General features: G+C 47.5%; 1 protein-coding gene across 2 annotated transcripts in view; it reads left to right on the top strand.

The window, feature by feature from the left end:
• The window catches only part of sema4gb (sema domain, immunoglobulin domain (Ig), transmembrane domain (TM) and short cytoplasmic domain, (semaphorin) 4Gb), a 161894-nt gene extending 145169 nt beyond the window's left edge, over positions 1-16725 (top strand). For both annotated transcript variants that reach the window (XM_080205893.1, XM_080205894.1), the window contains 6 exons: positions 265-409; positions 1366-1588; positions 7689-7804; positions 8282-8436; positions 13816-13877; positions 15737-16725. In XM_080205893.1, coding sequence (XP_080062019.1) covers positions 265-409; positions 1366-1588; positions 7689-7804; positions 8282-8436; positions 13816-13877; positions 15737-16611 — 1576 coding nt within the window. In that variant the 3' untranslated portion in view covers positions 16612-16725. The remainder of the gene's footprint in view (positions 1-264; positions 410-1365; positions 1589-7688; positions 7805-8281; positions 8437-13815; positions 13878-15736) is intronic.
• The last annotated feature ends 2883 nt before the right edge of the window (positions 16726-19608 follow it).

The following is a 19608-nucleotide window of genomic DNA, read 5'->3' as shown; positions in this document are numbered from 1 at the left end:
TGGCCGTGCTAAATTACCCCTTAGTGTCATAGGGACTAGTTAGGGTGAATTCATGGAGTTATGGGGATAGGGCCTGTGGTTAGTGCAAACTCAATGGGCCAAAGAGCCTCCTTCTGCACTGTAGGGCTCTATGATTATATGGATCTTACCAATTTCTATAAGCAATAAGGGAAAGAGAATGCTTAGCACAGTTGATGCCCCGTGGTGAAGTGCGAGGTCTCTGTTTTCACTAATGTCTATTCACTCTTCTTGGTAATAATGAAGGCAAAATATACAAGTGTCTGCTGTCTGCCGGTACTCCCTTGCTGACATTCGGAAAGCGTTTGAAGGGCGGTATAAGGATGACCAGGAATCAACACGATGGCGGGCAGGATATATGGGGAAGGTTCCAGAACCACGGCCAGGATCGGTAAGACTCTTCTGCATTGAAGGTACCATTTTATCTGGGGGTGGTGGGGGGAAGGGGAGGTATTTTTGTGCCCTAAGGCTCACATGGAGCAGTGGATTTTGGTTACAAATGGAGATGTACATCAATCAATATGTAACCACCTCGCCTCCTGTTCCACTTTCTGTGTGTGGTTTCCAATCCCCCCCTTTCACACACAAATCCTCCCGACCGTATCTTCATGTTTTGTGTAAATATCATGAAGGTTGGATTTTGCGAGCAGCAACCTCTCACAGGGAGGCGAGTGGAAATTGAAATTGAAACCAGTTCATCTGTATCTGTTTCGCTGTATCGCACAAAATGACTTCATCCCGCAAGTGCAGACTAGAAATATGTCGTGGCTTGATCCCAAGTCCATGCTGATCTCAGTATGTGTTGAAGGCTACATTTCCCTGTTTTTGGAGGAGAATATTAGCAAGGTGTCTGGCTCTCACGCAGCTAACCAACCAGATGTGTCAAATGAGCAGAGTGTGGTCCTTCACCCTGATTCCTCTCCTCCTCCTATCCCTCCCTCAGTTTGCCGATATTTCAGAGGGGCTTCCTTGGCTCCGGAGGGCTTTGGAGTATTCTCAAAGAGGCAGTAGATTCCGTGACTATGTCAGGTTGTCGCCAGTCTTTCTCTGGAATGATATCCTGACAAGGAGTCATCATATGAGACAAAAACCAGAAAACGCTGAAAAAACTCTGGCAGCATCTTTGGGGAGAGAAAATAGAGTTAATGTTTTGAGTCTGAATGACTAATTCAGAGCTCTAACCTGCATCCCCTCCTCCACCTTTTATTCAGCCTCATGTCTTTTGACCGAGCTTTTGATCACCTTCCCTTGTGTCTTCTTACGTGCCTCAATGTCAAACCCCGACTAACAACATTCCTGTACCGTGGGGCATTTAGATTTGTTTTTCGCTGTGCTCTTGCCTGACAGTGTATAACGGACAAGTTCAGGAGTCAGGGCTTTGAGACATCGCGTGACCTGCCCGACACTGTTCTGGACTTTGCGAAGAAGCATCCACTCATGGACGAAGAAGTCAGACCCATGGGAGGACGTCCGGTTTTTACGAAGAAGAATGTAAAGTACACAAAGATTGTGGTGGACACAGTCACAGCACTGGATGACAGACAGTATGATGTGATGTTCATTGGCACAGGTAGGTGTTGTAGATCCTTCCTCCATAACTCTTTACCTCTGAATGAGGTCATTGTGTAGTTTTTTTTTCCAATTCCTTAATGGAATGTGGGTGTTGATGGCATTTATTGTCCATCCTTAATTGCCCTTATTGGCATTTAAGAGTCAACCACATTACTGTGGATCTCATAGAATCCCTACAGTGCAGGAGGATCCCATCAAGTCTGAACTGACAACAATCCTACCCAGGCTCTATCCCTGTAACCCCATGTATTTACCCTGCGAATCCCTCTGACACTAAGTATCAATTCAGCATGGGCAATTCACCTAACCTGCACACCTTTAGACCATGGGAGAAAACTGGAGCACTCAGAGGAAACCCACATGGACAGGGGGAGAATGTGGAAACTCCACACAGACTGTGATCCGAGGCCTGAATTGAACCCTGGTCCCTGGCGCTATGAGGCAGCAGTGCTAACCACTGTGCCACCCACAAATCTGGAGTCATGTGTAGGCCAGACTTCACATTGAAGTGTTGTCCGGCACCACCACCATACCATGCGAGATGGGATGTCTTTCAAACAGATCTAACAACTCAAAACTGGGCAGTCATGAGGTGCTGTGGGCTATCAGCAACAGCAGAGGTGTACTCAACCATAGTCTGTAACCCGATGGCCAGACATATCCCCACCATTACTGCTAAGCCAGGGAATCAAGCTGCAGAATGAAGAGAGCGTGGCAGGAGCAACACCAGGCACACTTAAAAATGAAGTGTCATCCAGGCAAAGCACAAGACTAGGATAAAGAATAAAGGAAATTACAGCACAGGAACAGGCCCTTCTCGGGCCCTCTAAGCCTGCACTGACCAAGCTGCTCGACTAAACTAAAATCCCCTACCCTTCCGGGGACCATATCCCTCTATTCCCATCCTATTCATGTGTTTGTCAAGACGTCCCTTAAGAGTCACTGTTGTATCTCCTTCCACTACCTCCCCCAGCAGCGAGTCCAGGCACCCACCGCCCTTGGTATAAAAAAACTTGTCTCATACGTCTCCTTTAAACCTTACCCCTCGCACCTTAAACCTATACCCCCTAGTAATTGACTCTTCCACCCTGGGAAAAAGCTGTTACTTGCATGCCAAACAATGCAAGGTATACAGAGAAACAGAAAATAGGAGAACCATTTGAACCTTTGAGCTTGCTCTGCCGTTTAATATGATCATGGCTGAGCCTCTATCACAACTCTATACTCCCACACTCACCCCGTATCCCTCAAAGCCTGGAGAGTCTAGAAACATATCTGTTTTCTCCTTAAGTATATTTGATGACTTGGCCTCCACAGAGTTCTGTGGTAGAGAATTCCATAGGTTCACCACACTTGTAGCTAAGAGATTTCTCCTCACTTCAGTCCTAAATGGCCTACTTCATATCCTTCGTTCCAGACCCTCCAGTCAGGGGAAGCACCTTTCCTGCATCCAGTCTGTCCAGCCCTATCAAAATTTTATAGGTCTCAATTACATTCCCTCTCATTCTTCTAAGTCCCAGTGAATACAGGCCCAGTAGTTCCAATCTCTCCTCACACAACAATTCTGCTATCCCAGGGATCAGCCTGATGAACATACACTGCATTCCCTCCATGACAAGTATTCTTAAATGAGGAGATCAAAACTGGTTACAATAGCCCAAGTGTGGGCCCCACTAAGGCTCTCTGCACTTGCAATAAGGCACACTTGTTCCTGTACTCAAGCCCTCTTGCAATGAAAGCCAACATATCATTGGCCTTCCTAACTGCTTGCTGTACCTGCGTGCTTGCTTTCAGTGTACAAGGATACCCAGACCTAGGAAAGATCAGCTTTTGGAGAGTTAATGTGGACTCAATGGGTTGCTTCATCTCCTTCAGCACTGTAGGGGTTCCATGATTCTATGAATCATTCAGATCATTGTGGGGTGGCATGGTGGCACAGTGGTTAGCACTGCTGCCTCACAGCACCAGGGACTTGGGTTCAATTCCAGCCTCGGGTGACCGTCTATGTGGAGCTTACATGTTCTCTCTGTGTCTGCTTGGATTTCCTCAAGGTGCTCCAGTTTCCTCCCACACTCCAAACATAAGAACATAAGAAATAGAAGCAGGAGTAGGCCATCTAGCCCTTCGAGCCTGCCCCGCCATTCAATAAGATCATGGCTGATCTGTCGTGGCTCAGTTCCACATTCCCGCCCTCTCCCCATAACCCTTAATCCCCTCTCTTATCAAAAACCCATCAACCCGCGTCTTAAAAATATTTAGCGAGGCAGCCTCCACCACTTCAACGGGCAGAGAATTCCAGAGATTCACCACCCTTTGAGTGAAGAAGTTCCTCCTCAACTCCGTTCTAAACCGCCCCCCCTTTAGCTTGAGGCTGTGCCCCCTAGTCCTACTGTCCTTTCTGAGCGGGAAGAGTCTCTCCACCTCTATCCTATCCATCCCATTCATCATCTTATACATCTCAATGAGATCTCCCCTCATTCTTCTAAACTCTAACGAGTACAAGCCTAGTTTATTCAGCCTCTCCTCATAGCTCAACCCCCTCAACTCCGGCATCAGCCTAGTAAACCTCCTCTGCACTCCCTCCAAGGCCAAAATATCTTTGCGCAGGTGCGGCGCCCAAAACTGCACACAGTACTCCAGCTGCGGCCTCACCAATGCCCTATACAGCCGCAGCAAGACCTCCCTACTTTTATATTCAATCCCCCTCGCTATGAAGGCCAGCATCCCATTCGCCTTCCTGACCACCTGCTGCACCTGCAGGCTGGGTTTTTGCGACTCATGCACAAGGACCCCGAGGTCCCTCTGCACCGTCGCCTGCTGCAGTTTTTCACCACTTGTGCAGGTTAGGTTGATTGGCCATGCTAAATTGCCCCTTAGTGTCAGGGAATTAGCTGGATAAATACGTGGGGTTACAGGGATAGGGCCTGAGTGGGATTGTTGTCAGAACAGGTTCGAAGAGCTGAATGGCCTCCTTCTGCACTATAAGGATTCTATGTATATTGTGAATAGCAACCCCAAGCACTGATCCCTCCAGGACCCCACTAGTCACTGCCATTTTGAAATAATCATTTATCCTTATTTGTTTTCTGCCTGCTAACCAATTCTCAATCCAGGCCAGCAGACAAAGTTAAGTAACCCCACAACCAAAGGATCAGATCTAAGTTCTGCAGTCCTGCCACATCCAGTCATGAATGGTGATGGCCTTCTCCACTACTCAGCAAGATCATGTCTGATCTTTTACTTCAACTCCAGCTTCCCTCATATCCCTGAAACCCCTTCACACCCAAAAATCTATTAGCTTCAGTTTGGATATACTCATTGACTGAGCATCCAATGCCTCTTGGGGAGAGATTTCTAAAGATTCACAATCCTCTGAAGACACTTCTCCTCATCCATGTCCGAAAAGGTCGAACTGAAAGGTGTAAAGGAGATGTACGCGGCAAGTTTTTTTTACACAAAGGGCGGTGGGTGCCCGGAACTTGCTGCCAGGGGGAGGTAGTGGAAACAGATACGATATTAAGAGGCATCTTGACAAATGCATGGATAGGATGGGTATAGAGATGTATGGTTCCCAGAAAGATAGGGGGTTTTAGTTCAGATGGACGGTGCAGGCTTGAAGGGCTGAAGGGCCTGTTCCTGTTCTGTAATTTTCTTTCTTCTTTGTTCCTTATTCTGAGATTGAGACCCCAATTTCTAAATTCTCCAGCCACAAGAGGCATTTTATCAGCATCTACACTTTCAAGGCCATTAGGAAATTTTTGTGTTTCAATTAGATCACCTCTCATTCTTCTAAACTCCATGGAATATAGGCCGAGTTTACTCAACCTCTTATCATTGGACAATTTCCCCATCCCAGGCACCATAGTCAAGTGAATTTCAGTTGCCCAAGGAAGTAACACTGCACGCAGTGTTCTAAACTTTATTTATTAGAATCACAAGTAGACTTGCATTAACACTGCAACGAAGCTACTGTGAAAAACCCCTCGTCGCCACACTCCGGTGCCTGTTCGGGTTACGCTGAGGGAGAATTTAGCACGGCCAGTGCATCTAACCAGCATGTCTTTCAGACTGTAGGAGGAAACTGGAGCACCTGGAGGAAACCCACCCAGACACTGGGAGAACGTGCAAACTCTGCACAGACAGTGACCCAAACAGGGAATCGAACCTGGCTCCCTGGCACTGTAAGACAGCAGTGCTAACTATTGTGCCACCGTGCCACCCCACACTCTAGATGTGGCCTCACCAATGCTCTGTTTAATCATAGTAATTGTAACAAGTGTTTAGAACAACACTTCAGTGGAATATTGTGTGAGTGTCTCGTGTCAGAAGTGACATACCCTTCTACAAAGCTAACCCTCCCTGCCTGCACTAGAGATTTCAGTGTATATTACTGATGCCTCTGTATAATCTACAAATAGCAAGGTGTCACTCCCTGTTTTTCCTCCCTCACTCAACCACTGAAACGGACCAGGTCAGATTTGACTTATCCCTGTCTGTGGGACCCTGGCTGTCACTCGAAGGCTTTTACAACAATAGTGACTGCACCACAAAGCTGTTCCCGCCCTATGAAATATTGTGGACTATTTGCGAGAGCCACGATTAGACATGAAGTTAAAATGCGAGTCCTTTATTTACTGCACTGTGCACAGCCGTTTGTGTCTCTAATTGGCCCTGGACACAAACTGAGCCACTTTCCTGGCTGTGAAATATAAATTTGACCCGCATATTTTCTGTCTCAGCCTTTCAGAAATGCTGGACAGAAAGCGACGAGCATTTTCACTTTTGTTGAGTGTGGAGCTGTTTTCCTTCCAAACATCCCTCAAACCACACCGCCCCCACCCCACACTACCCACCGTCCCCACGCACTTGGATAAAAAGGGAAGTCAAAGCAGGCCGGGCCACAGAGAACTAATTCATCACATCTCCTCCTGCCCCTGCCTGCCGAAAGATCAAATTGCTTTGCTCCCAGTTTTATGATAGCATTATAATCCCTGGGTTTAATAAATAACAACCATTCCACTCTTGGAACAGACTGTGAGATGTGTTATTCCGGATAACAGTGTAGACATTGGCCTTGTTTGGCGACAAGTGTTGACACTCACCGAGCTATGCAGCAAAGGAGGAGGCCATTTGGCCCATAGTGCTTGTGTCAGCCCCTTGAAAGGGAGACCCAATTAGTCACACTCCCATGCTCTTCCCTCATAACTCCGTGAATGATTCCTTCTGAAGCATTTATCTAGATCTCTTGGGAAAGCGATAATTGGAGTTGCTTTTCCAGGCAGAGCTTCCAGAATACAGGAAAAAAAGTTCTCCTCATCTTCCCTCTGGTCGCCACCCCTCCTTTTAGTAGAAACCATTTCTTCTTTCTGAAACCCACTATAGTCCTCAGTTCCCCCATTAAATCTTCCCTGTATCTTCTCTGCTCCAAAGGACAATAACCCTAATTTCCCCAGTCACTCCATGTGCCCTTATCCCATGTACCTATGTAGTGAATCCTCCCCTGCATCCTCTTCAAGGCTTAGAATCATAGAAACCCTACAGCGCAGAAGGTGGCCATTTGACCCATCGAGTCTGCACCGGCAACAATCCCACCCAGACCCTAAGCTTGTAACCCCACATATTTACCCCGTTAATCCCTCTAATGAATGCAGCACGGGACACTAAGGGGAAATATAGCACGGCCAGCCAGTGCCGAACCTGCACATCCTTGGAAGCAACTTCAATTATCGTTTTCCCAAGAAATCCAGATAAATGCTTCAGAAGGAATCATTCACGGAGCTATGAGGAAACCAGAGCACCCGGAGGAAACCCACGCAGACACGGGGTGAGCATGCAAATTCCACATGGACAGTGACCCAAGCCGGGAATCGATCCCGGGTCCTTGGAGCTGTGAGGCAGCAGTGCTAACCACGTTGCCACGTGACGTTGGGAATTGATCTATTTTACCTACTGGTGCAGGGAAGACTTCCTGCTCTGCTCAAGATCAATCTGTGGTGAAAAGATAGATATTCTGTGTGTTCATTCTAGCAATATCATTTAGCTGCAAGGGAATCTTGTGCATTGGTCTGTTGAGTGACTGATGGCGCCTGTTTTTACAGATGACGGATGGCTACATAAGGTCGTGAAGATTGGGTCCAGCGTACAGGTCATCGAGGAGATCCAGCTTTACGAGGAACCCCAGCCTGTAGAAAGCCTCCTCCTCTCCAGCACCCAGGTAACTTTGAAACCATGTGAAACTATAAGTGGAGGAGGGTAGATTCTGTGATTAAAATGCGGAGTCAGACTTGGTGGGGCAGAGATGAGAGCGCAAACCATCTCCAATGATCCATTCTGTTGCCACTCCAATGACACCCAAATCGAGGACTGTGCTAAGGGGCACCTCTGCATAGCTGAGTAAGCAGTGGCTGTAAGCTTTGAACTTCCAAGGGATGCTCCTGAAGCAGAACACTAATAATACGAGTAAAACAGTCGCCTCAGCAAGAGAGGCACGATAAACCATATGTTTATGCCATTGTTATTCAAGCCTAGTGTGCAATTAAAATGGAAGAAAGAGGCCAAACTGTTATTCCAACATGTTTATTACACACTTCAGCAGTTCTGACCTGATGGGAATTATTGTCAAAATAGTGCTCACCAAAAGCCATGCTCTGCGTTGAATGACAGTTTGATGGTGTGCCTGTTTTAATTACAGGGAATGCTGTATGTCGGCTCACAGAGTGGCGTGATTCAGCTCCCAGTGGCAAGCTGCTGCAAGTACTCAACGTGCTTCGATTGCGTCTTGGCTCGAGACCCTTACTGTGGCTGGGACGGCAGAGTTTGCCGGGAGATTCCGACGGAACGGGACAGGTACTGGAGTTCTGCTGAATCCTTAGCTGGAATGCTGATCTTTTGTCAGACCATTGGTGGGTTACGGTCCCGTGTGGCTCAACACGGGGAGAATTTGTCTTTTAGCCAGCCAGTTATAGTGACCAGGAATGCTGTGCCTGAAAGAGTCATGGAAGCAGATTCCAGAGTGACTTTTACAAGATGAATTAGATACATGCTCAGCAGAGGGAAGATTTGTAAGGCGATGAGGGTAAAGCAAGGGAATAGAATTTATTGCATAGTTCTTTGAAAGGGCTGGCATAGCTGGATGGGCTGAATGGCACCTTCCTTGACTCTATGAACATGGAGAATGTAATGAGTCTTTGGAGGCAGAAGTCCCGTCATCAAAATCCTTTTATTTACAAACTCTAACAGCAGTACACAGAGTGCTAGCAGTTAGCAATCTGCCCCCAGGAGTGTCAGAGGAACTGTTAATTACAAAGCAAAGACTCCCTGATTGGCCCTGGATCCTTAATCAGGGAGCTCATACTCCAATAGACCGACCTCAGTGGCCTGATTGAAGTCATCACAGAGAACCAGCGTATCTTGGGAAGAAGATCAGCTAAAAGGACATTTTGAAGACTAATAGGAGCAGATTAAGTGCCAGTTTATTCAGGATAATCTGCACAATCTTCTTCACTATTCCTGTCTAGTATAGGACCACTTTAACTGTTTATCTTTAAAGTTCCTGAAAGTTATGAAACATTATCAACACAAAGCAGAACTAGCTTTCGAGTGAATGAAAACAAGTAAACTAGAAAGGGTGCAGAGAAGACTTATTAGGATGTTACCTTTGGACTTGCTGGTTTGAGTTACAAGGAGAGGCTGGATAGACTGGGACTTTTTTCTCTGGAGCGTAGGAGGCTGAGGGGTGAGCTTGTAGAATTCTATAAGATAATGAGAGGCAAAGATCAACTAGATAGTTAATATTTTTTTCTAAAGATAGGGGAGTCTAAAACTACAGGGCATGGGTTTAAGATGAGGGGAGAGATACAAAAGAGTCCAGAGGGGCAATTTTTTCACACACAGGGTGGTGAGTGGCTGGAACAAGCTGCCGGAGGTAGTAATAGAGGCAGGTCCAATTTTGTTTTTTTAAAAGGCATTTAGACAGCTACATGGGTAAGATGGGAGGCATATGGGCCCCAAATGTGGGCAATTGAGACTGGTTTAGTGGTTTGAAAAAAAAAAGGTGGCATGGACAAGTTGGGCCGAAAGAGGCTTGTTTCCATCTGTAAACCTCTATGGATTGTAATGCGGATGCTGGCGTATGAAATTGAAAGAGAAAACGCTGGAAAATCTCATTAGGTCTGGTAGCATCTCTAAGGAGAGAAAAGAGCTGACGTTTCGAATCAGCCCTTTTCTCTCCTAACAGATGCTGCCATATCTAATGAGATCTTCCAGCGCTTTCCCTTTTAGCTTTTGATGGGTTCGAGGTTTCATCGTATCTGAAACTTGCTTGTTGTGGCCTCCAGGATTGATCCTGATTTCCTGCAGAAGAGATTTTCCAGAGTACTTTTCCCCTGAACTGGCACTGGGAGTTTCCCTGGTATTTTTTGTTTTTGGACTCTGTCAGATTATTTGACTACGGGGTATAGATCTTAAGGAAGATGGCGGGATTGGGAGGAAGTAGCTGGTCGTTGATGCTCCAGGGGCAATCAGAAACCCAAAGCGTATACAAATTTGTTTATTGAATCTAGTGAGCTCTTCACCGAGACCCTGCTGATTAGAAATAACACAGTCAGCATCACTAGCAAAGCTCTCAACAACAACAGTTCCCTCTCATGCTGTCAGGAGGCTGATGGCAACATGTTTAAAATATTAAACAGGTTTCCACTTGTATGACAGCAGTACATTGTCCTGTAATATGTTTTGCATTCATTTGTGAAGAGTGCCTCATACTTGCAAATTGTGGAAAGCGGGGAAGTTGTTTTACAAGAATTTCTCGTCTGACAATCTAGTTTGTTGCTCTTGGCAAACCCGTGACAATATTAAGCAGTGTTACTGCAAAATTTTACAGCACAGATTGGCCCAGCTGGTCTGTGCCGATGTTTACACTCACAACAAGCCTCCTTCCACCCTACTTCATTTAGAATCATAGATTCCCTACAGTGCAGAAGGAAGCCATTCTGCTCATTCGGCACAATCCCACCCAGGCCCTACACCCATAACCCCATGCATTTACCCTAGCTAGCCCACTAAGGGGCAATTTAGCACGGCCAATCCACCTAACCCACACATCTTTGGCGCGTGGAGGAATACCTGGAGGAAACTCATGCGGACACGGGGAGAATGCGCAAACTCCACACAGACAGTAACCCGAGCCAGGAATCGAACCCGGGTTGTTGGCGCTGTGAGGCAGCAGTGCCAACCACTGTGCCACCGTGCTGTCTCAATTGAGACAGGTGTGGAATGGATGGCTAATATGATATTCCACATGTTATACCATCAATTAAAGTTAAAATAATCCCCTTATGCTTTCAAAGAAGGGAGAAAATATAAGTATAAAATATAAGTAGAAAATAAGTAGAAAATATAAGTAGATGATTAGCTGGTGAGAGATTAGTGCTTTGAGGGAAAGTAGGCAGCAGGGCTTAGGATCAAGGGACATAGCCTCAAAACTAGAGTCAGACCTTCCAGGTGTGAAATATAGAAATGTTTTTACAATGGTGCGGAAGTTTGGGGCCCTCTTCCACTAGTGGAAGCCAATCTTAGATCAATTCTTAATTTTAAAACTGTGACCAATTTTTGTTAAGTAGAGGTGTGAAGGGATATGGGGCAAAGGCATGTGTATGGAGTTATGTTAGCCATAATCACACTGAATGGCAGTAGACTAGGCTGGAGGGGCTGAATGGCTTCCTCCTGTTCCCATGCACCTGTGCCTTGAGGGAATCCAAGCCAATTCTGGCTGGGTTAGTGTGGCCTGACCCTCCACAACACGCTGCTAACGTTATGCTTGGCACAGGCAGAGAGAGGAGCGGCGTAAGTACATGAGCGAAGAGGTTTCCAAAAGTATTTCTGAAGCCCAGGCAGCGACTTGTGTGTTTAAAGTTGTTTGGTAGACGTTTGAGTTTACACAGCAGCCTTGGGCGGTTTCTGTATTAGACACGTTCCAGGAACAGTAAATGCTGAAACTGAAAGAATACGGATGCAAAGTCTATAATTGGAAAGAAGTTGCTGGAATAAATTTTTGTTGCGATAGTGTAAGATAGGTGATACTGAGTCAGCAGCACACTTCACACTCGCCTGGTTTTCTTTCAAAAAAGAACAAAGAACAGTACAGTACAGGAACAGGCCCTTCGGCCCTCCAAACCTGCGCCGGTCATGTTGTCCTGTCTAAACCAACCACTTATCTCCCTCTAGACCTTGTTTGTTCATATGCTAATCAAGATAAGTCTTAAATGTGGCTATGTAACTGCATCAACCACCTCACTTGGTAATGCATTTCCAGGCCCCCACCACCCTCTGTGTAAAAAAAACTTCCGCAGCACGTCTCCACTGAACCTTTCATAAGAACATAAGAAATAGGAGCAGGAGTAGGCCATCTAGCCCTTCGAGCCTGCCCCGCCATTCAATAAGATCATGGCTGATCTGTCGTGGCTCAGTTCCACATTCCCGCCCTCTCCCCATAACCCTTAATCCCCTCGCTTATCAAAAACCCATCAACCCGCTTCTTAAAAATATTTAGCGAGGCAGCCTCCACCACTTCAACGGGCAGAGAATTCCAGAGATTCACCACCCTTTGAGTGAAGAAGTTCCTCCTCAACTCCATTCTAAACCGCCCCCCCTTTAGCTTGAGGCTGTGCCCCCTAGTCCTACTGTCCTTTCTGAGCAGGAAGAGTCTCTCCACCTCTATCCTATCCATCCCATTCATCATCTTATACGTCTCAGTGAGATCTCCCCTCATTCTTCTAAACTCTAACGAGTACAAGCCTAGTTTATTCAGCCTCTCCTCATAGCTCAACCCCGTCAACTCCGGTATCAGCCTAGTAAACCTCCTCTGCACTCCCTCCAAGGCCAAAATATCCTTGCGTAAGTACGGCGACCAAAATTGCACACACTACTCCAGCTGCGGCCTCACCAATGCCCTATACAGCCGCAGCAAGACCTCCCTACTTTTATATTCAATCCCCCTCGCTATGAAAGCCAGCATCCCATTCGCCTTCCTGACCACCTGCTGCACCTGCAGGCTGGGTTTTTGCGACTCATGCACAAGGACCCCGAGGTCCCTCTGCACCGTCGCCTGCTGCAGTTTATATAATTATTTATCATTTTATTAATGTTTCACAGAAATGGGTAGAGATGTTAAACAGGCCTCCCATTCACTATCACTAGATTTGGACCATTGCACAGTCAGAACTTCCTCCTAAAGAAGTTAATTATTTCGTCAAGACATCCACTTGAATCCCACCATGGCAGATGGTGAAGTTTGAGTTCTGTAACCATCTGGAATTAAAAGACTAATGATGACCATAAAAAACCATTGAAAGTTCTTTAGGGAATCTTGCCTGGTTTGGCCTGCATGTGACTCAGATCCACAGCGATTTAATGGGCTAAATGGCCTCATTGAATCATAGAATCCCTACAGTGCAGAAGGAGGCCATTCTCTGCACTGATAACAATTCTACCCAGACCCTATCCCCGTAACCCCATGGATTTCCCCCTACTGTAACGGTGCAATAGTACATTGGTTAGTAGTGCTGCCTCACTGCGCCAGGGATCCGGTTCGATTCTCGGCTTGGGTCACTGCCTGTGCGGAGTCTGCACGTTCTCCCCGTTTCTGCGTGGGTTTCCACTGGGTGCTCTGGTTTCCTCCCACAGTCTGACAGACTTGCTGGTTAGGTGCATTGGCCATGCTAAATTCTCCCTCAGTGTACCCGAACAGGTGCCGGAGTGTGGCAACTAGGGGATTTTCACAGTAACTTCACTGCAGTGTTAATGTAAGCCTACTTTTGACAATAAATTAATAAACATTAAGGAACTTATGTTGCTAATCCCCCTGACACTAAGGGGCAATTTGGCATGGCCAATCAACCTAACCCATACAACCTTTGGATGTACCTCCTTCTGCACAGCAGGGATTCTCTGAATTTGGTTGACTCTGAGCTGCCCTCGGAATTGGCCTATCAAGCCATTCAGTTCAAGGGCAATTAGGGATGGGCTACAAATGTTGGCCCAACCAGTGTTGCCCACATCCCATGAATGAGTTTTAAAATTGGGCGTTATTCCTGAACTAAAATGATCCCATTCCTGGGATTTTGGTGCCCTTCCGTTGATGCAACAAGTCCGTGGAGAATCTTCCCTCTGCTGCTAATAGGCTCCCATTTCCTACACTGCACTCAAGTTTTGTTTTCTCTGTTGTAGGGCGCAGCTGATTCAAGACATTGCGACTGGGAACAACGGCTGTTTGGACAACCGTGGGGATGGTATGTAGCTTTTCACTTCCACATTTGCGTGTGATCCTTACTGTTGGACAGAGCAGTCTGTAGAGTGTGGGAATGTGTCTCACAGGGCAGCTAGTGAGGACTTGGCTGGAGAATGACATTCTCTCTTGTGGAGTGTCAAACGCAGCTCAGTCAATATATCTGAATCATAAGCCTCTGGGTTAAGAGCTACTCCAGAGCTGGAGCCCAAAGTTCAAGGTTGACATTGCAGCGAACTATTGGAGCAACTGAGGCTCTGCTTAGTTGCATCTATAAGATGCCGTTGAACTATATTGAAGACGACCAGGGGAGTTTTACCCAGCTTGACCTCAATCTGTCCTTGTGACGCTGATTAAGTAGCGACTATTTCATTGCTGTAAATTGGCCATTGCATTTCCTACAACAGTGACTACACCTAATGAAGTATTTCATCGACTACCCCTCTTGGCCAGTGGGTGAAGAAAAGTTTATGTGTACGGTGGTAGCAGAGTTGGTGGGGAGACTCCAGAAATTGGTTTCACTTAATTGCAGAGTGGTCAGCAATTGCATTGTGACAGTTGACATTGCTGAATTGAAGGGGATATATTGACATAGAATACAGTGCAGAAGGAGGCCATTCGGCCCATCAAGCCTGCACCGACAACAATCCCACCCAGGCCCTAACCCCGTAACCCCATGTATTTACCCTGCTAGTCCCCCTGACATTTAGGGGAAATTTAGTATGGCCAATCAACTTAACCTGACATCTTTGGAGTACGGGAGGAAACTGGAGCACCCGGAGGAAATCCACGCAGACACGGGGAGAATGTGCAGAGTTTGCACAGACAGTGACCTGAGGCCGGAACTGAACCCAGGTCCCTGGCGCTGTGAGTCAGCAGTGCTAACCACAGTGCCACCGTGTCGCCCACACCAATTGACAATAGGAAACGTTAACACAATGGCATTACCCAAAATCATGGCAGAAAGATTAATGGAAGGGATTGGCCTTTTTTGTGAGACCCACATTCTGGGTCAAGAGAGGGGAGCTTACTTGAAAGGCCTGAAGCTGCAAAGACATGATTGTTCCCCTTTGAGGAAACACCTTAGACTCTGATCTCAGAAGTGGCCCACACACATTGCACTCCATAACAACATACTGAAAAGTTGCTGTCCATTCAGAACTGGAACCTTTCCCTGGTCGTCCTCAATAATATTTAACCTGTTGCAACAATTGGGTAGAGATATTTCTCTCACTGTAAATGAGTTTAAAAATTGGCAAGTCATGTTGCAACTCTATAGAACCTTAATTAGGCCGCATTTGGAATGTCGTGTTCAATTCTGATCGCCACACTACCAGAAGGATGTGGAGGCTTTGGAGAGGGTACAGAAAAGATTTACCAGGTTGTTGCCTGATATGGAGGGCATCAGCTATGAGGAGAGGTTGGTTTGTTCTCACGGGAACGACGGAGTTTGAGGGGCAACCTGATGGAAGTCTACGAGGGGCATGGACAGTTTGGATAGTCAGAAGCTTTTTCCCAGGGTGGAAGAGTCAATTACTAAGGGGCAAAGGTTTAAGGTGTGAAAGGCATGGTTTTTAGAGGAGATGTATGAGGCAAGTTTCTTACATAAAGAGTGGTGGGTGCCTAGAACTCATGCCAGGGGAAGCAGCAGAAGCAAATAGAAATGTGACTTTTAAGGGGCATCTTGACAAATACATGAATAGGATGGGAATAGAGGGATATTGTCCCCGGAAGGGTAGGAGATTTTAGTTCAGTCAGGTAGCATGGTTGATGCAGGCTTGGAGGGCCGAAGGGCCTGTTCCTGTGCTGTAATTTTCTTTGTTCTTTGTAAACGTTCCCCCTTTTTTTTTCCCCCCGCCACAGTTCCTTTGGAAGTGAAGAGTAGAACAGTCCAGAAAGGAACGGACATTTTTTTGCGATGCCCTCTCACCTCGAACATTGCCATTGCAAGATGGAAAATCAATGGCAGTGATATCCTCGGTAACAACGGAAAATATTACAGCCTGAAGGACGGTTCCCTGGTGATAAAAGATGTCCAGGTCAGCGATGATGGAGAATACTACTGCGTCGCAGAGGAAAACGGAGTGAGGTTTGCCGTAGCCTCGTACAACGTCAGCGTCCTGGAGCATTTAGCCAACCCGCCGTTTTCCCCTCCAACCTCGGCTCAGCGGCAGATCTCCAAGGCCCGGGAGTTCATCTATCTCATCATCATCGCTGTCCTGGCTGCTATTTCCTTTGTCCTGTCCATCTTGTCCATCTATCTCTCCTGCTCGCCCACCAAGAGGGGCGAGTACGACATGCGGCTCCCCCAGTCGTCGGCGGTGGAGCTGCAGAACATTTCGGGCACGTGCGCGGGCGAGGAGGGCGAGCCGGGCCACTACGCCGGCGACCGCTTCCTGAAGATAATCCCCGGCGAGGGCGCCGCGACGGGCAACCACCGGACGCCCAGCACCGAGCTGCTGCCCCCGCCGCCCCCGCCGCCGCCCCCCCTCCCGCTGCCCTCCGACTCGTCGTCCTGCGCCTCCGAGCCCGCAGGCGGCGCCACCCCCAACGGGCTGCCCGGCCTGCCCCACGTGCTGAGGAAGATGAACGGCAACAGCTACGTCCTGCTGCGGCAGGCCGGCGAGATGGAGTCCACCTTGCCCCACTACCACTCCTTCACCGAGGAGCTGAGCAAGATGCTGGAAAAGCGGAAACACGCTCAGCTGGTGGAGAAACCGGACGAGAGCTCCGTGTGAGGACAGGAGGAGCTCGTGGTGGAAACCTCCCAGCGAGAACTCCAAACAATCTACCTCAGTCAGTATTGAAGGGAAATCCACCACCGGAAGCCTATTTAGTGTTTCAAACCAACCCCCACCACCACCTCGCACCCCCCCCCCTCACATCTGAGGCCCTTTTACAGTTCAGAAATCAAATTTTGTGTATATATATATAAAAAAAAAGAGAACATCACCCTCTGTAAATACCCCCCTGAGCTTTAATATATAATTGACTCTGGATGATCTTCAAAGGAGAGATTTTATACAAAGTCCACAAAAAAAGAAAGTGCTGAGAGGGCGATTAAAACGGGAGACGCGAGTGAACTTTCGACGCTGGCCAGCCAAACATGTCACGTCCCCCAAGCGTGACAGGCTTGAGGGGCTGAATGGCCCACTCCTGCTCCTGTGTAAAGCCAGGGAGAAAGTCCTCTTAAAAACAAAAAGGCAGGCTGCTCCAAACCGGCAGGACAATCAGGATGGTGAGTCAAACATTGAATCTGACTTTTGTGTGGAGGCTGTGCGGGAAGCAAGCTGTAAATACATGTTGTTTGTTCGAGACGTATTTATGCTGGTAAAACAGTCGGTGCAAACCGCTTGTCGTCCAGCTGTTTAACCCTCACGCGGACCACGGAGGTAAGTGGTTATTCCAGGAACGCCGCAGCAACAACTTCGGATGGTGAAGTGGGAATATCGCTTCAGGTGCAGAGCACTGGCTTAACCTGAACCTTTACACCTCGTGGCAGCAACCTTGTGGGTGTTTCCAGAGGATCTGTGGTGAAGGAGGAGTGCGTGAGGATAAAGAATCTCTTACAGTTATCCACTCCCTGCTTTGAGCTCCACTGCTGGCCCAGAACCTTGAATTCAAAAGAGAAAATGCTGGAAAATCTCAGCAGGTCTGGCAGCATCTGTAAGGAGAGAAAAGAGCTGCCGTTTCGAGCCCAGATGATCCTTTGTCAAAGCTGGGTGTGTTTGAATTGATCATTCTACTTCCTGTTTGTATATTGTTAAGGATTTTTTTTTTATTACAAATAGGCCGATGAGGCCTATTGTCTGGCAGGCCCAGGTATGAGGGTGGGGTGGGTGGGATGGGGAAAGGTGTGGTTGGGGGGTCGGGGCAGGGGGGAGGGGAGAGGGGAGAGGGGATAGTTGCAGGGGAAGGGGGTGCAGAAGCTGATACCCCGACTGAGGGTGAGGGGTGGGTTGCTATGCAGAGGTGATTAGGGTGGTGTGCAGGGGAAGGAGCTTGGTGCAGACTCTATGATGGGGAGCACTATTTAGACATTTGTTCTTGGGGTATAGCTTTAGTTTTGTTGGCAAGGTGTTTTTTATTATGGTTGCCCCAAGGTATTTAAAAGTCGAGCACTCACTGTGCTGTCCAGAGACACGTGTAGTTCAGGGAAAGTGGGCACAGATGGTGTTAGGACACCTTCCTTGGAGGTCATTGGGGAACCAGTTGAGTGCTTAGGACAATCCACTCGGGTTTTGATTCAATGCTGGCCCACAGATTTGGAGATATGTTGGATTGACAGTTTGGCCCTGATGGCCACTTGACCTTAACCCTGTAACAAAGGGAGGCACAAGATGAGAGGTCTCACTACACCGGGTTAGTGTCCAGCTGGTGTACTTGAAATCACGAGCTATCGGAGCACTACTCCTTTGTCAGGTGAAGACTTTACTTGACGAAGGATCAGTGCTCCAAAAGCTTGTGATTTTAAATAAAGCTGTTATACTGTAACCTGGTGTTGTGTGACCTCTCATCTTGTCCACCCCAGTCCAACACTGGCATTTCCACAACAAGGGCAGCCACAGGGTGAGTGCAGGGTACACTAAGTTGATTCTGAGAGTGGTGAAAGCCTAGCCATAGATCATAGAACCCTACAGTGCAGAAAGAGGCCCTTCAGCCCATCAAGTCTGTGCCAACCATACTCCCACCCAGCCCCTACCCCCATATCCCCACATATTTTACCCGCTAATCCCTCTAACCTAAGCATCCTAGTACACTAAGGGGCAATTTTAACATGGCCAATCAACCCAACCCGCACATCTTTGGACTGTGGGAAGAAACCAGAGCACCCGGAGGAAACCCACGCAGACACGAGGAGAATGTGCAAACTCCACACAGACAGTGACCTGAGCTGGGAATCGAACCCAGGTCCCTGGAGCTGTGAAGCGGCAGTGCTAACCACTGTGCTACCGTGCCACCCATCTCATACCTTAGCTACGAATGGAGTTGCAGGTTGGAGTAAGCGAGCTAACTCTGGAAATATAGAATTGCGCTGCATTGTTAGAGCTCAAATCCTCATTGTTCAAGCATATCCAAGCTGGAAGTGACTTCATCATCTACTGTGGGTCCTCTCTGGACTAAAGAATGCTGTGTCGAATTGGCAAGGACATGCACAGAATTAGCACTTCATATTGGTGCTTGGGAGAACCTTCTGTTCCTGCACCACCTCTAGGCACCTTAGATGTTTAGCATAGATAGCACACTGAACTCAATTTCAGTGCTTGCCTCCATGTGGGCTGGTCAGCTGTGGGGTTGTCCCGAGAGAGGGGATCTGCAATGGTTTGTAAGGCCATTTTTTTTCAAGGAGTCCTCATGCCATTCGTACTGACCACCTTGATGTTGTTTGCTCTGAGTCAGTTCCCAATAGATTATCTGCTTGTGGGTTTTGTAGTTATCCACGCCAGAGATTAGTCCGCCCATCGAAGTTGAACTTTCTGGAGGATGGCCTCAATGCTGTCGAATCTAGAATTATGTAGCACAGAAGCAGACCATTCGGCCCACAGATGATATACTGTGCAGGGAAGTGGGAGGAAGAATAGAGAAACAGAATATTTTTCAATGGCGAAAAGCTATCAGATGTTGGTGTTCAGGTGAATTTAGGTGTCTTTGTACGTGCAGACACATCAAGCAATTATTGCAAGGAATTGGAGTAAGTAAGGGAGTCTTGCTCAGTTTTTGGTGAGACTACATCT

Source organism: Carcharhinus amblyrhynchos, chromosome 17 (assembly GCF_965287045.1).
Source record: "Carcharhinus amblyrhynchos chromosome 17, sCarAmb.v2.hapA, whole genome shotgun sequence".
In the NCBI taxonomy this organism is placed as follows: Eukaryota; Metazoa; Chordata; class Chondrichthyes; order Carcharhiniformes; family Carcharhinidae; genus Carcharhinus; species Carcharhinus amblyrhynchos.
Note: the sequence above shows the minus strand (reverse complement) of the source record. Positions and strands in the feature narration are given on the sequence as shown.